Source organism: Helicoverpa armigera, chromosome 31, assembly GCF_030705265.1.
Source record: "Helicoverpa armigera isolate CAAS_96S chromosome 31, ASM3070526v1, whole genome shotgun sequence".
NCBI classification, from domain to species: Eukaryota; Metazoa; Arthropoda; class Insecta; order Lepidoptera; family Noctuidae; genus Helicoverpa; species Helicoverpa armigera.
This window is the reverse complement of record NC_087150.1, coordinates 3471456-3485073: the sequence shown is the minus strand read 5'-3', so window position 1 is coordinate 3485073 and position 13618 is coordinate 3471456. Positions and strand designations below refer to the sequence as shown.

Below are 13618 nucleotides of genomic sequence, written 5' to 3'. Positions count from 1 at the left end.
TTCAGTAGACATCCAAATAAATGGCTCCCGTCTAAAAATACTACCGTCTGTAGCGCCCATTTTATTGGCAACAAGAAATCAGAAAATCCTCTGCACCCGTCGTATTTACCTACCATTTTTCCTGGTGAAGAAAATATAAATAAATTGGATCAAAAAATTGAAAGATTTGAAAGACACCAACATCGAATGCTACAAGCTGGATCAGTAAAAGAAGAAAAGTCCTGTAAGAAATTTATACCTGAAAATAGGAAGGAACTTGAAAATCAAAAACCATCTAGTCGAAGTGTTGGATGTCAAAATTATAATATATCATGTGAAAATGAGGGGTAGTCAGAAGCCAGTAAGTCTGACACCAGTCTAACCAAGGGGTATTGGATTGCCCGGGTAACTGGGTTGAGGAGGTCAGATAGGCAGTCGCTCCTTGTGGCACACTGGTACTCAGCTACATCCGGTTACACTGGAAGCCGACCCCAACATAGTTGGGAAAAAGGCTCGGAGGATGAATAAGCTACTGCTAACGTCTTTAAGCTGTGTCCTATATAGGATCCATATTGATTCTTGACTGTAAACTGTGTAATAACATATGGAATGCTAATAAAGAATTGAGTATTTATTACTATTCAAGCGACACATAGCCGAAAAAGTTTGCAACGATGTAAATATAAGTTTCACTTTAATAAATTTATGTTTTTTTTATTGTTTCAGATAGTCAGTCAGTCAGTAGAGGAAACCAAGGATTGCAAGAGGCAGCTCCCAGTACTGTTGACGAGGTATTAGGTAAGTCATTGGCGCAGTTTCTTTTTTTTTAACATTGGCAATAGTCATCAAGTGCGTCCCGCTGTGGGTTAGCAGCGGTGAGGGAGTGTCAGACTCTTACTGACTAAAAACCGTCGTGTTCCGTCATAGGCCTTTTATGTACCAGGGCCGCGGTATCTCTTTCGAACAATCCCGCAGCCTCGGCAGGCCTTGGCCCTGCTGGGCCCCGCTGGGGTTGCTGACATCTCTGAGGATTTCCGGGGGTCTGGGGTGTGGAATACCCCCTAGGGGAAAGGGATTTGGGGGCTCTGGGGTGTAGGATACCCCACAGAGGAAAGGTTGGGTCCAGGGGTACCCCGGGCTATGTTAGGCTATTTCACAAGTGTTTTTCATATTATTTTACTTCTTTATAAGAAGGCATATGTATTCGTTGGAGTTCGTCATATCATTATGTTTATAGGTACATACAGGAATGAATTTTATTTTTTTTAATTATATTTTTTGTTTTGCTACAGATACCAGTGTTACCGCAGAAGTTCAAGGATCACTGGATAAGTCACCGGGTCCTGTTGAGGAAGAAGCAGGTACATACATACCTACATTATCAGCTTTTGTATCGTCCCACTGCTGGGCTGCGGCCTCCTCTCACACGGAGAGGGATTTAGCGTTGATAGAAAAGAAAGAAAAACCGGCCAAGTGCTAGTCCATCAGTAGATCCAAACTAATGTTCAATAAGTATATATTTGTCAATATCGAGCAAAATTTATCAAAAAAAACAAGTTTGTTGTATGGAAGCAACCCAAAATATTAATTTTATTCTAGTTTTCAGTATTTGTTGTTACAGTGGTTGGTTCCTTACCCACTAGGCCACCACGCTAAACAGTATTTTTTTTTACAGATGCACCCGTTGAAGTTAAGGTAAGTCTAACATGTTTCATGTTACTACATCTACTCTGAAATTACCTTTTTATTTAGGCAATGACCTCCAGCCTCCAGTCTCTAAAGTCAAAGTAAGGGTCCGTTAGACAGACCGGCTCGGAGAGCATCGGCGCGCATTTTTCTTTTCACACAGACCGGAGCCGATCGGCTGCGTGAGCATTAAAGAGCATGCAATCGGAGCCAAACGTCAAGAAAAAGTACGCGATCGGAGCCGGTCGGCTCCTCTTATTATTTCACACCGAGCGCCTTCGAGCATTCTTAATGACAAAAGCAGTGCACATCCAAAAATAAACCTTACTACAAATAGGTACTAAGTACTCGATTTTCAACGTGTTAAGAATTTGCTCTTCTCTCCGAGCCGGTCTTTCTGAACGGACCCTTAAGTCAGTTGTTTTTATTTCAAATAGGCCTTTGCAGGCTTTTATAAAATATCACACTAGTTGCACGGTTCAAAAAAGTTGGTCTCCGAGAAGAGCCGGCAAGAAACTCCACTTGCAGCTGAGTACCAGTGTGCCACAAGGAGCGACTGCTCTATCTGACCTCCTCAACCCAGTTACCCAGGCATCCCAATACCAAGGGTTAGACTGATGTCAGACTTACTGGCTTCTGACTACCCGTAACGACTAGCAAGGATGTTCAATGACAGCCGGGACCTACAGTTTAATGTGCCATCCAAAACACAGTCATTCATGTCTAAGATATACTTCGTATTATTACCGTATAAACTGGTAAGAGTTAGCTTATTTTTGCTTGATGTGTTTTCAGGAGGTGTGCCGCATCTGTCTCGCGTTTAACGTGAAAATGTATAATATACAAGAATATAATTTGTGTCAAATGTTATATGACATCACCGGTATCAAGGTAAATCTATCTATCGCTACTAATATTATAAGAAAGTAACTCTGTCTGTCTGTCTTTCTGTTGCCCTTTCACATCTAAACCACCCAACTGATTTTAATAAAATTTGGTACAGAGATAGAGTTGACCTTGGGAAAGAACACAGGATAGTTTTTATCCCGGACTTTTGAAGAATTCTCTTGGATACGCGATATAACCGAACTCGACGTGGGCGAAGCCAAGGGCGGAAGCTAGTTCTTAATATATTTTATAAGGAATATTTTTTTATACTAGCTTCCATCAGCGGTTGCAACCGAGATAATTCTCACAACTGGTTAAAATAGCCTATATAGTATTTTGATGATATTTTTACCTACAGCCAATTTAAAGTTTCATCAGTATTTTCTGAGTAAAATATCGACAAATACCCATATACAAGCTGTTGATTTGCATTCGTGCCATATATATTCAAGGACGTAATTATGCTAATGATTCTCGACCCAAATCAACAAAAAAATCGGAACCAAATTTTGTTTTTTATTTTTTTTCGGAATTCCGTCAATGTCATCTAGCCCTATTTAAACTTGGCGCGTGTGTTACTGGCCTTAAAACCGTGCTGCGCCCTCACACAAACGCAAAAACAAAGCATACGCAACGATCATTCATAAAATTGGATTACTTCTGAAATACTACGACATTACAATGACAAAAAAAGCAGTGCATATTAGCTATTTCCTGTCTACTATAATTCTAATCGATTATTTACGTATTTTATGTCCTCCTCCCGAAATATGGCACAAATGCAAATCAACACCTTGTATACAAACTTCTGCATGTATAATATTAATAGAATTCTTTCAATAAACAGTAGAACAATGTTTGATAACCTCAGGTTGGTGAAAACGATGGCATATTCCAATATGTATGTTACGAGTGTGCTGCACGACTTTCAGCGGCTTCAGCGTTCAGGCATAAAGCGCTGAAAAGTGACGGCATGCTGCAGCGACTGATGAACTGCGGCGATACAGTGAGTAACATTATTTGACAGTAACACTATTGATAAGTTACATTAGTATTCATAGACCACGGACTAGCTAGCGCAGCGTAGGACGTCCACCAACAAGGTGGACAGACGACCTTATGTCGGTCGCCGTCGACGCTGGATGCAGGTCGCCTCCAACAGGTATCTGTGGAGATCTAAGGGGGAGGCCTATGTTCAGCAGTGGACGTCCGCAAGCTGAGATGTTGATGATGATGATTATTCAGTAACATTATTGCTCGTCGTTATTGTTAGTAAGTTATATTTTCTATAGGTAGGGTAGGTAACATTATTGGTTAGTAACATTTTTACTCAGTAATAGTATTACTTATCGTCATTATTTTTCAGTAACACGATTAGATTAGTATACTAACATTATTTCTCAGTAACATTGCTACTCAACAAACTTTATTATTTATCATTCTGTTTCAGATAGCCGAACAAATAACATTTCTTAAAGAGAACCTTGACATTTTGAAACCGACGCTTACAGTGCAAGAAGTTTTCATAACTACTGATATTGCTGAAGAACCAAATATTAAGTTTAACCTTATTGATGACAAGACTGTAGAAACTACACATGTCGTTATAAAAGAGAAATATAAGGATATAGTCAAAACGTTCTGTGATGTCGAGACCATAGATAATTTTGTTCCTACGGAAAGATCTTTGACGATGAATGAAGATGGCAGTGTTACTATATGTGAAAATATTAAAGGTACGTTTCGATTAGTAGCTTGAAAACAATTGATAATGTATAGCCCTGTATTCATGGTAAACTTTTTTTTTATAAACAACTAGCGACCCGCCCCGGCTTCGCACGGGATAACAGTGTTTTCCCACTATTTAATGTATGTTATTATACATATAAACCTTGCTCTTTAATCACTCTATCTGATAAAAAAAACCGCATCAAAATCGGTTGCGTAGTTTTGAAGATTTAAGCGTACAAAGGGACATAGCGACTGAAAAAGCGACTTTGTTTTATACTATGTAGTGAAGTTGCATCATCATATTGCTGAGTCGCAGAGTCAATACACAGTATAAAACAAAGTCGCTTTTTGGATCAACCTAATAGACATACAGTATTGCTGGGGAGTTTGTTGCGCCACTTCCCAGCAAAAATACAAAGGAAGTGGCAAAGTACTTGTTTCTAGCAACATTTTTGTCGCTCATCAATAATGTGGCTAAACAAAAGTTTACCATTAATACAGGGCTTAAGGGCGACTGCACGTGCTGCTGCCGCTTCTATATAAACGGTTTCATGTAAATACATACAAACCAGGGGCCCGATTCTCCTAAGTTAATAATGTCAAAATCGAATAGAAATCAAATCGGAATGTGATCGCAATAGCAGTTTTAACCATATCGGGCATTCTGCTACTAATATAAGACCAATCGTATTCCGTAATCGTATCGACATTCGATTGGTCTATGATTGGTCTGCTATTTTTGTGATTTTGGTCTATACGGTAGTTTGCTCTACAATCATATTGCAATCGTAAATTATTGGCAGACAAAATAATTCATTATTGAATGAAAGAAAAGGATAAAAACGTTTGCGTGATGCCACATACGCTTCAATCGTAATTGAGTCGGGATTGGATCTCTATCGAACCGAGTCGAACGTGAATCGTATGTCGCTTAAGTAAAATGAGGAGAATCGGGCCCCTGTAGTTCAGCTGCGGCCGACTTCATGTAGTCGCAGCTAGCATTCAACACGCACCATTACGAGTTTAAAATGCTATTTATAATTTTGTAGAACATGAAAGCACTACTTTACATGGTGAAGAAGACAATTCTAACGCGATTACGAAGGAAGATTTAACCAGACGAGTAAAAGAGAGGCTTAAGGAATTAAAATGTTGTAATGTACCGGACCTGGCCAAGGAGTTTGGTGTCACTACTGAACTTGTACAGAAAATTATTGATGACGCTGGTTTTAAAAAAGGATATAAAAGAAAAAAAGGCTCCCCTCAGGTAAATTTATTTATTATTTTTAACTATAATCTCCCAGGTCGCCTCCAACAGGTATCTGTGGAGATCTTAGGGGGAGGCCTATGTTCAGCAGTGGACGCCGCCTGAGATGATGATGATGATCATAATCTCCCGAGCCTATTCTTAGCTATGTTGGGGTTGGCTTTCAGTCTAACCCTGCGGTGAGTACTACCAGTGTTTTACAAGGAACAACTGCCTGTCTGACCTCAATCCAGTTACCCGGGCAACCCAATAACCCTAGGTAAGGCTGGTTGTAAGCCAAAGATGAGCCGGTATCTACAGTTTAACGTGCCCTCCAAAACAGTTATTGGTGTCCAAGATATACTTAAAAAGTACAAAAGTTGCTTTGATACTTGCCGATTCTAGAATCATACTTGAGAGGTTGGTTCCTTACCCACTAGGCCACGACGACTTATTATTTTTAACTTTCGACGCAAAAAAGGGGTGTTATAAGTTTGACCGCTGTGTGTGTCTGACTCAGCTCTTAAACATTCTTTTATAATTAATCTATTTTTTAATTTCTTTACAGAATCAACGAGGAGCGGGGAAAAAGAGTAAAGTCTCTTGAATAAAATGGCGGAACTATCTCTGAAATGTGAGTGATATATTCATTCATACAACATTCAACTGCCTGCCAGAAAGTCTTACCAAGGGGTGTTGGGTTGCCCGGGTAACTGGGTTGGGGAGGTCAGATAGGGCAGTCGCTCCTTGTGGCACACTGGTACTCAGCTGCATCCGGTTAGACCGGAAGCCAACCCCAACATTGTTGGGAAAAGGTTTGGCAGATGATGTTACGATGCATGCGCTGTGCAGATAAATGAAAAAAAAATACTGAGTTGTTATCTGTTACTGACAATGAGGGAGTTTTGTAATAAATATTGTTGATTTTAAAAATGTATTTATTGGTTTTATTTATTGATACCCAAAGACTAACAAACTGCTGGATAGCGTAGTAGCGTATTTCCCTTTCCGTGTTCAACTGGCGACATCGGTCTCGCGAAATCCACACGCTTTTGTTTTACTACGGAATCCTACGATCCCTTGTTCAATTCGCGTCAACAGAGCACGCTTTTGCGATCAAGCAACGTTAAAAGAAGTTTTACAAAACAGTGTGTAATATAGTTGAACACGGTGTTTTAACCTGTCTATTCGAAACTGTTCGGAATCGCAGCTAAATTCGCTAATTATTTAGGTAGCCAACACTGCCGAAAAGCTTCTCCAATCAGCGTGCTCCACATCGCAATTACACGCAAATTTATTTCGCCACTATTGGTCGCAATATTGTTCCCTTACCCCACTGTCCTCGAATAATGTAACGCTTAGAAAAATACATCGCTGCATAGCTTCTTACTGTACGCATCTCTCTTTTATTTCTCGCCATATTTCACCTACACTCATCATCAAATCTAGCAAGCAGGCCACACAATACGCTAACTTTCAAGTACCGGCGCATCAATCCGGTACATGTGGTCCTTCGAGCCGGATCCAAGTATCAGCATCCTACGGAATACGTTCACCGCTGTGGCCGCTTTGCTAGCTCGAGAAGACTGGACTGGACTCAGGACTACCTGGAGGCTAAGCGCAAAAGGGAATAGATAACGGATTGGGAGCTCATCGGGCATCACACGCACGCAATCTGGTGGGACCAACCATCCTTTCTTTTCTCCATCACCTCCTTGTTCTCTTTGTGATACCAGTGCTTCAACTGATTTCAGTGCTCGCATCATTGTGCTGAACAAGTTCATTACGAGTGCGTACTTGTGGTCGTCGATATCGCTGCAGACGCGGTCTTCCGGCATTCCAACCGTGAGTACTCCTATTTTCACCGACCACCAAAATGGCTACCGTAGAAAGTGCACAGTCACGCGATAAATCTCCCCTAACATTAGCTGTCGATAGTGCTAATTCTAAGTCTCGCGATAGGTCCCCTAATCTAGCAGGAGATCAAAATTTACTCCGAGAACTAGTGCGAAAACGTGGCATCATAAAAGGCAGACTCACTAAGTTCTCAAATTATTTAAATTCATTTGAAAATAACGATGACCTTTTTTCGTCCTCGCGCGTACGAATTGATTTAAAATTACGCATAAAAGGAGCTGCTAGTTTATATGCCGAGTTCAATCAAGTTCAGGCTCAGATAGAAGAATGTGTATCAGATAGTGACATGGCTGACCAGCTAGATCATAGAGAAGCGTTTGAAAACTCTTATTATAGCATATTAGCCCATGCGGAGTCCCTTCTGACCGAGACTGTTGAGGGCGAGGTTACAGACGCTAAACATTGTTGTAGTGAACAACCGCAATCCGTGAAACTTCCTACAATAACACTGCCTAGCTTTGACGGTTCGTATGAGCACTGGCTTGAATTTCGCGACACTTTTCTCTCGCTGGTCCACAATTCCAAACGCATAAGTAATATCCAAAAATTCCACTACTTAAAGTCCTCTCTAAAAGGTAATGCCGAATTAGTTGTTAACTCGGTGGAATTTTCCTCGGACAACTATATTGTGGCGTGGGAACTACTACTAAATAGGTTCAATAACAACCGACTTTTAGTGCACAACCATGTGAAGGCCTTGTTTAGCATTGATTCGTTGTCTAAAGAGTCGCCCGTTTCCCTCCGTAAACTTATTGACACGATACTTAAGAATTTACGTGCACTTAAAATCCTAGGCGAGCCTACCGATCAGTGGGATACGCTTATTAACTACATTATAGTTTCCAAACTAGATAAAACCACTGAGCGCGAGTGGGAGACACACAAATGTTCACTGTTTCCGAGCGATAATAATTCTAAACGCATAATTAAGGTTAATGAGTTGATTGGTTTCCTTAAAGACCGGGCGGATATGTTGGAAACCTTGCAGCTTTCACACAGCAAAGAACAAACTAGTACACTGAACGAAAACAAAAAACATAAATCACATTCACATAATACGTCACACTGCAATGTTTCCACACACGTTAAGTCTAACGACAGTCGCACGCCTCGCTTTAAAAGGTCTTGCTTAAAATGCAACGGCGCTCATCCACTTTATTCTTGCCAACAGTTTATCGATAGTGACTTAGACGCTAAATTGAAATTAATTCGCGATCACAAACTTTGCGAGAATTGTTTACGTTCGGGACATGCGCCTGATAAGTGTATGTTTGGGCCATGTAGGAAGTGCAACCGTAAACATAACTCATTAATTCATAATGATAGTAGCGATGGTCTAGTCTCGCTCCATTCGCATATTGTGACTAATGATCCTAACGCCAGTGGTGCAAGCGCAGGGCCGAGCGTCCCCGCTCCCTCGACTGGTAAACCGGTTCCTATTCTCGTAAACAACTCACATACGCATAATAATAAATATATAGATGTGCACTCCGTGTTATTGTCAACCGCATTAGTCGAGGTAGCCGACGTTCACGGTGTTTATCATCAAGCTTGTGCGCTTCTTGACAGTGGTAGTCAGAGGTGCTTCATAACTAAATCGTTTTGCAATATACTTAACGTTACTACGTCACTGTCTAATTACGAAGTTAGGGGTGTCGGTGATTCATTGTTACAATGTTCGGAAACTTGTAGCGTTGAAGTTAAATCGCGAGTCAATAATGAATTCAAAACACGCATAACTTGTTTTGTATTGTCACAAATAACTTCAACGATGCCGGCCTTATGTCAAATAAACGCGCAGTTCTGTATTCCAGACAACATAAGACTAGCCGATCCGTTATTTTTTGATTCTAAAAGTATCGATATACTTATAGGCGCAGATAGGTTCTGGGACTTATTAGCGGAAGGCAAAATGAGGCTTCCCACCGGGCCTTATCTGCAGAATACCAAGTTAGGGTGGATTATTTCTGGCTCTGTTTACAATACGCGAAATGCAGGTCGTATTCACTGTAACTTGAGTCATTCGTTAGATTCGCAACTACGCTTATTTTGGGAGCTTGAGGAGCTGCCCAAACTCAGGGACACGCAGACTCAGGAAGAACGTATGTGTGAGGACCATTTCATTCACAATACTACGCGTGATAGTGAGGGACGGTTTCAAGTACGCATTCCGTTTAAAGAGTCACCTGATGTTTTAGGCGAATCGTATACGCAAGCTGAACGTAGATTTTACGCCTTAGAAAAACGTTTACAGCGATCTCCTGATTATAAATTGTTATATACAAATTTCATGCAGGAATACCTGGACTTAGGCCATATGAGTCCAGTTAGCAGTTATGAACATCCGTGCTATTTCATGCCGCATCACGGCGTGTTTAGGGAGCACAGCACTACAACGAAGTTACGCGTCGTCTTCGATGCTAGTGCTGCCTCGACATCAGGTAAGTCACTCAACGACTTGCAATTAGTTGGACCACCGATACAAGGTGATTTGGTATCTATTCTTATACGTTTTCGACAGCACAAGTTTGTCGTGTGTGCAGACGTTCAGAAAATGTTTAGAAATTGCTGGGTAGCAGAAGACCAACGCAAGTTGCAAATGATTTTGTGGCGTAATGATCCATCGTTACCATTGGGAGTATATCAATTGAACACCGTTACCTACGGAACCGCATCCGCACCGTTTCTTAGCGTTAGGTGTTTGAAACAGCTAGGTATCGAATCTTCTGACCCTGAAATTCGGAGGGTAGTTACAGAAGATTTTTACGTAGATGATTTGTTGACTGGCAATGATGACAGGCTTGTTTTACTGCAGTTATGTAAGAATATTCAAAGCACATTACAAGCGGGTTGTTTTCCCCTTCGCAAATGGGTTTACAATTTTCCATGTCCCGATACCGACTTATTAGTAGATAGTTCAATAGAAATAAAATCTAACGAAAATATAAGCACTAAAACATTAGGCTTAAGCTGGAATAATGTTAATGATACGTTTTATTTTAATACTCAGATTACTGCCAATGATAAACCTGTCACTAAAAGGTGTATATTATCCAGCATTTCACAAATTTTCGACCCACTTGGTTTGTTAAGTCCAACGATTATTATCGCAAAGGTATTGTTGCAGCAATTATGGCTTCTTAAAATCGGTTGGGATGACATAGTTCCATCTAATGTCGCGCGGACGTGGAACCGGTTTGTTATCTCTTTAGAAGCGCTCGACGCAATCCGTGTTCCTCGCCACGCTATAGGTAGTGAGCCTATGTTTATAGAATTGCATGTATTTAGTGACGCCTCACAGACAGCGTACGGCGCATGCATATATATTCGTACAGTAAATAAGGATAACACAGTTACAGTTAGGCTTCTTTTCGCAAAGTCTAAGGTTGCGCCACTGAAACCTATAAGTATACCGCGTCTAGAGCTTTGCGGTGCTTTACTAGGTGCTAAAATACTAGATAAGGTTCGTAGTTCGTTACGTTGTGAGTTTAAGAACCTAGTGTTTTGGACAGACTCAACCATAGTACTTGGGTGGTTGCGTATGTCACCAAACAAGTTAAAAACCTTTGTTCAGAACAGGACGGTGGAGATTCATGAACTCACACAAGATGTTCAGTGGCGCCACGTGAGGACTAAGGAGAATCCGGCTGATCTGGCTTCACGAGGTTCGAAGGTAGACGAACTTGCTTCTTCCAAATTGTGGTGGGAAGGTCCAGAGTTTTTGAGAAGTGCTATGTTCTCACTGGACGATCACCATGTCATAGACGCAGATGAAAATCTTCCCGAAGTTAGGCCAGCTATTTCTTCATTCGTAACTCATGATGCTTCAACATATTTCTCGTTTAATCGATTTTCACAACTTAAGCGCATGAAACGTGCGGTGGCGTATGCGTTACGTTTCATTTACAATATTCGCAATAAAAATAATAAACGTACAGGCATCATTAGTGTTGATGAATTGAATGAGTCTCAAATAGTTTTAATACGGTGGTCACAGATGGAAAGTTATCCAACTGAATATAATTTATTATCCAATAGTTCGCAATGTACATTTAAAGGTAATTTAGCCAAATTAAATTTATTTTTAGACGACAATAAAATTATTCGCGTAGGTGGGCGCTTATGTGACTCGCATGAATTTAGTTACAATAAAAAGCACCCTATCTTAATATCAAGTAAGCATTATTTTTCTTTGCTACTGTTTCGTCATGAGCATTTACAGCTACTCCACGCTGGGCCTCAGGCATTACTTTATAATTTACGCGAAACATTTTGGCCTTTGGGGGGCAGGAGTTTAGCTAGACGTGTAGTGAATGCTTGCGTTACTTGTAACCGTATTAGGGGTAGAATTCTTACGCCACAAATGGGCAATTTGCCTATGGAGAGGATAACCGCTTCTTTTCCATTTTATCGTTGTGGCGTTGATTATTGCGGGCCAGTTCTTATACTTAATCGCAAAGGTCGCGGAGCTAGAACTTCTAAAGCCTACATTTGTTTGTTCGTTTGTTTAGTAACGCGGGCAATACATTTAGAGCTGGTCAGTGATCTCACTTCTGAAGCATATCTACTATCACTCAATAGGTTTATTTCTCGGCGTGGAAAGCCGATAGAAATATTTTCAGACAATGGTCGAAACTTTGTTGGCTTGATGAACGATTTTAAGGAGTTTCTTGGTAGGTGTAGTTCTGATTTAATAGAATATGCAACTAGCCAGCAAATAAAATTTAAGTTCATACCTCCATATTCGCCTCACTTTGGTGGTCTGTGGGAAGCAGGAGTAAAGTCTTGCAAATTTCATCTACGCCGTGTGGTAGGGAATGCGCACCTTACTTTTGAAGAGTTAAGCACTGTCTTATCACAAATAGAAGCAGTCCTTAATTCCCGACCATTATCCCCACTTTCTCCAGATCCTAAAGACCTTTGTCCTCTCACTCCTGCCCACTTTCTGGTTGGTCGACCGCTAACTACTCCTGCTGGCGACGATATTAATGACATTCCTGCGCATAGACTCAAACGTTACCAGAGGGTAGAACAAATGCGCCAACATTTCTGGACACGATGGTCCAAAGAATATATAAGTGAGTTGCAGGTGCGGACAAAGTGGACCGACAACAAGGCCGAGTTGAAGGAAGGCGCACTTGTCCTGATAAAGGATTCCAACCTGCCACCTTTGAAATGGAGCATGGGCCGAGTTCTTCGTACTATCTCAGGCAAGGATGGGATTGCCAGAGTGGCTGATCTACAAACAGCTTCGGGCGTGGTGCGACGGGCTTACGCAAAAATTTGCCCTCTCCTGCAGGACGACCAAGACCAGTGATGATGTCGCAACTGGAACCTTTTGAAAGCGACTGCTTCCAAGGCCGCGGGCATGTTCGGAATCGCAGCTAAATTCGCTAATTATTTAGGTAGCCAACACTGCCGAAAAGCTTCTCCAATCAGCGTGCTCCACATCGCAATTACACGCAAATTTATTTCGCCACTATTGGTCGCAATATTGTTCCCTTACCCCACTGTCCTCGAATAATGTAACGCTTAGAAAAATACATCGCTGCATAGCTTCTTACTGTACGCATCTCTCTTTTATTTCTCGCCATATTTCACCTACACTCATCATCAAATCTAGCAAGCAGGCCACACAATACGCTAACTTTCAAGTACCGGCGCATCAATCCGGTACAGAAACAAATCCGTACTGATTTAGCGCTTTCGTAAATGTTCGGGATAAATCGTGCGGGCCGAAGCAGGCGAGAGCGCCCGAAGTTGGATTCACGCGCGCTCTTCTCATTGCAATTTGTTATTGTTTGTTACTGTCATCAAAAACCAGTTAACCAGAAGTGGTAGAAATTCAGTTCGGCCGTTCTGTTAAAAATAAACGTGCACTAATATCGTTGTGAACATAGACCAAAACGAACGTTCAGCAAAATAGTCTTGTCGATGTTTTTTTTTTTTGTTATTTTTGTGCTGATAATAAATGTTTCATTAATTGTATTGTATGTAATATTTCATTGAAATCATATTGAGTTAATAAATACAACCTACTGTCTACTATTGATACCGATTCAACACGCTCTTGAAGACTCAAACAGTCTAAGAGTCAAGTCAAAAAAGTGTTCGGTTCAACTGCACACGATTTTGTTAAACCTTTCCCAGCGCCACTTGATCGCAAAAGCG

At 41.0% G+C, this 13618-nt stretch overlaps 1 protein-coding gene across 12 annotated transcripts in view; it reads left to right on the top strand.

Annotated features, from left to right (window-relative positions):
* The window catches only part of LOC110383286 (uncharacterized), an 85253-nt gene extending 72238 nt beyond the window's left edge, over window positions 1-13015 (top strand). For all 12 annotated transcript variants that reach the window (XM_064043206.1, XM_064043210.1, XM_064043204.1 and 9 more), the window contains 8 exons: window positions 706-777; window positions 1272-1340; window positions 1655-1674; window positions 2461-2556; window positions 3425-3559; window positions 4004-4289; window positions 5334-5551; window positions 6099-13015. In XM_064043206.1, the coding sequence (XP_063899276.1) occupies window positions 706-777; window positions 1272-1340; window positions 1655-1674; window positions 2461-2556; window positions 3425-3559; window positions 4004-4289; window positions 5334-5551; window positions 6099-6137 (935 nt within the window). In that variant the 3' untranslated portion in view covers window positions 6138-13015. The remainder of the gene's footprint in view (window positions 1-705; window positions 778-1271; window positions 1341-1654; window positions 1675-2460; window positions 2557-3424; window positions 3560-4003; window positions 4290-5333; window positions 5552-6098) is intronic.
* The last annotated feature ends 603 nt before the right edge of the window (window positions 13016-13618 follow it).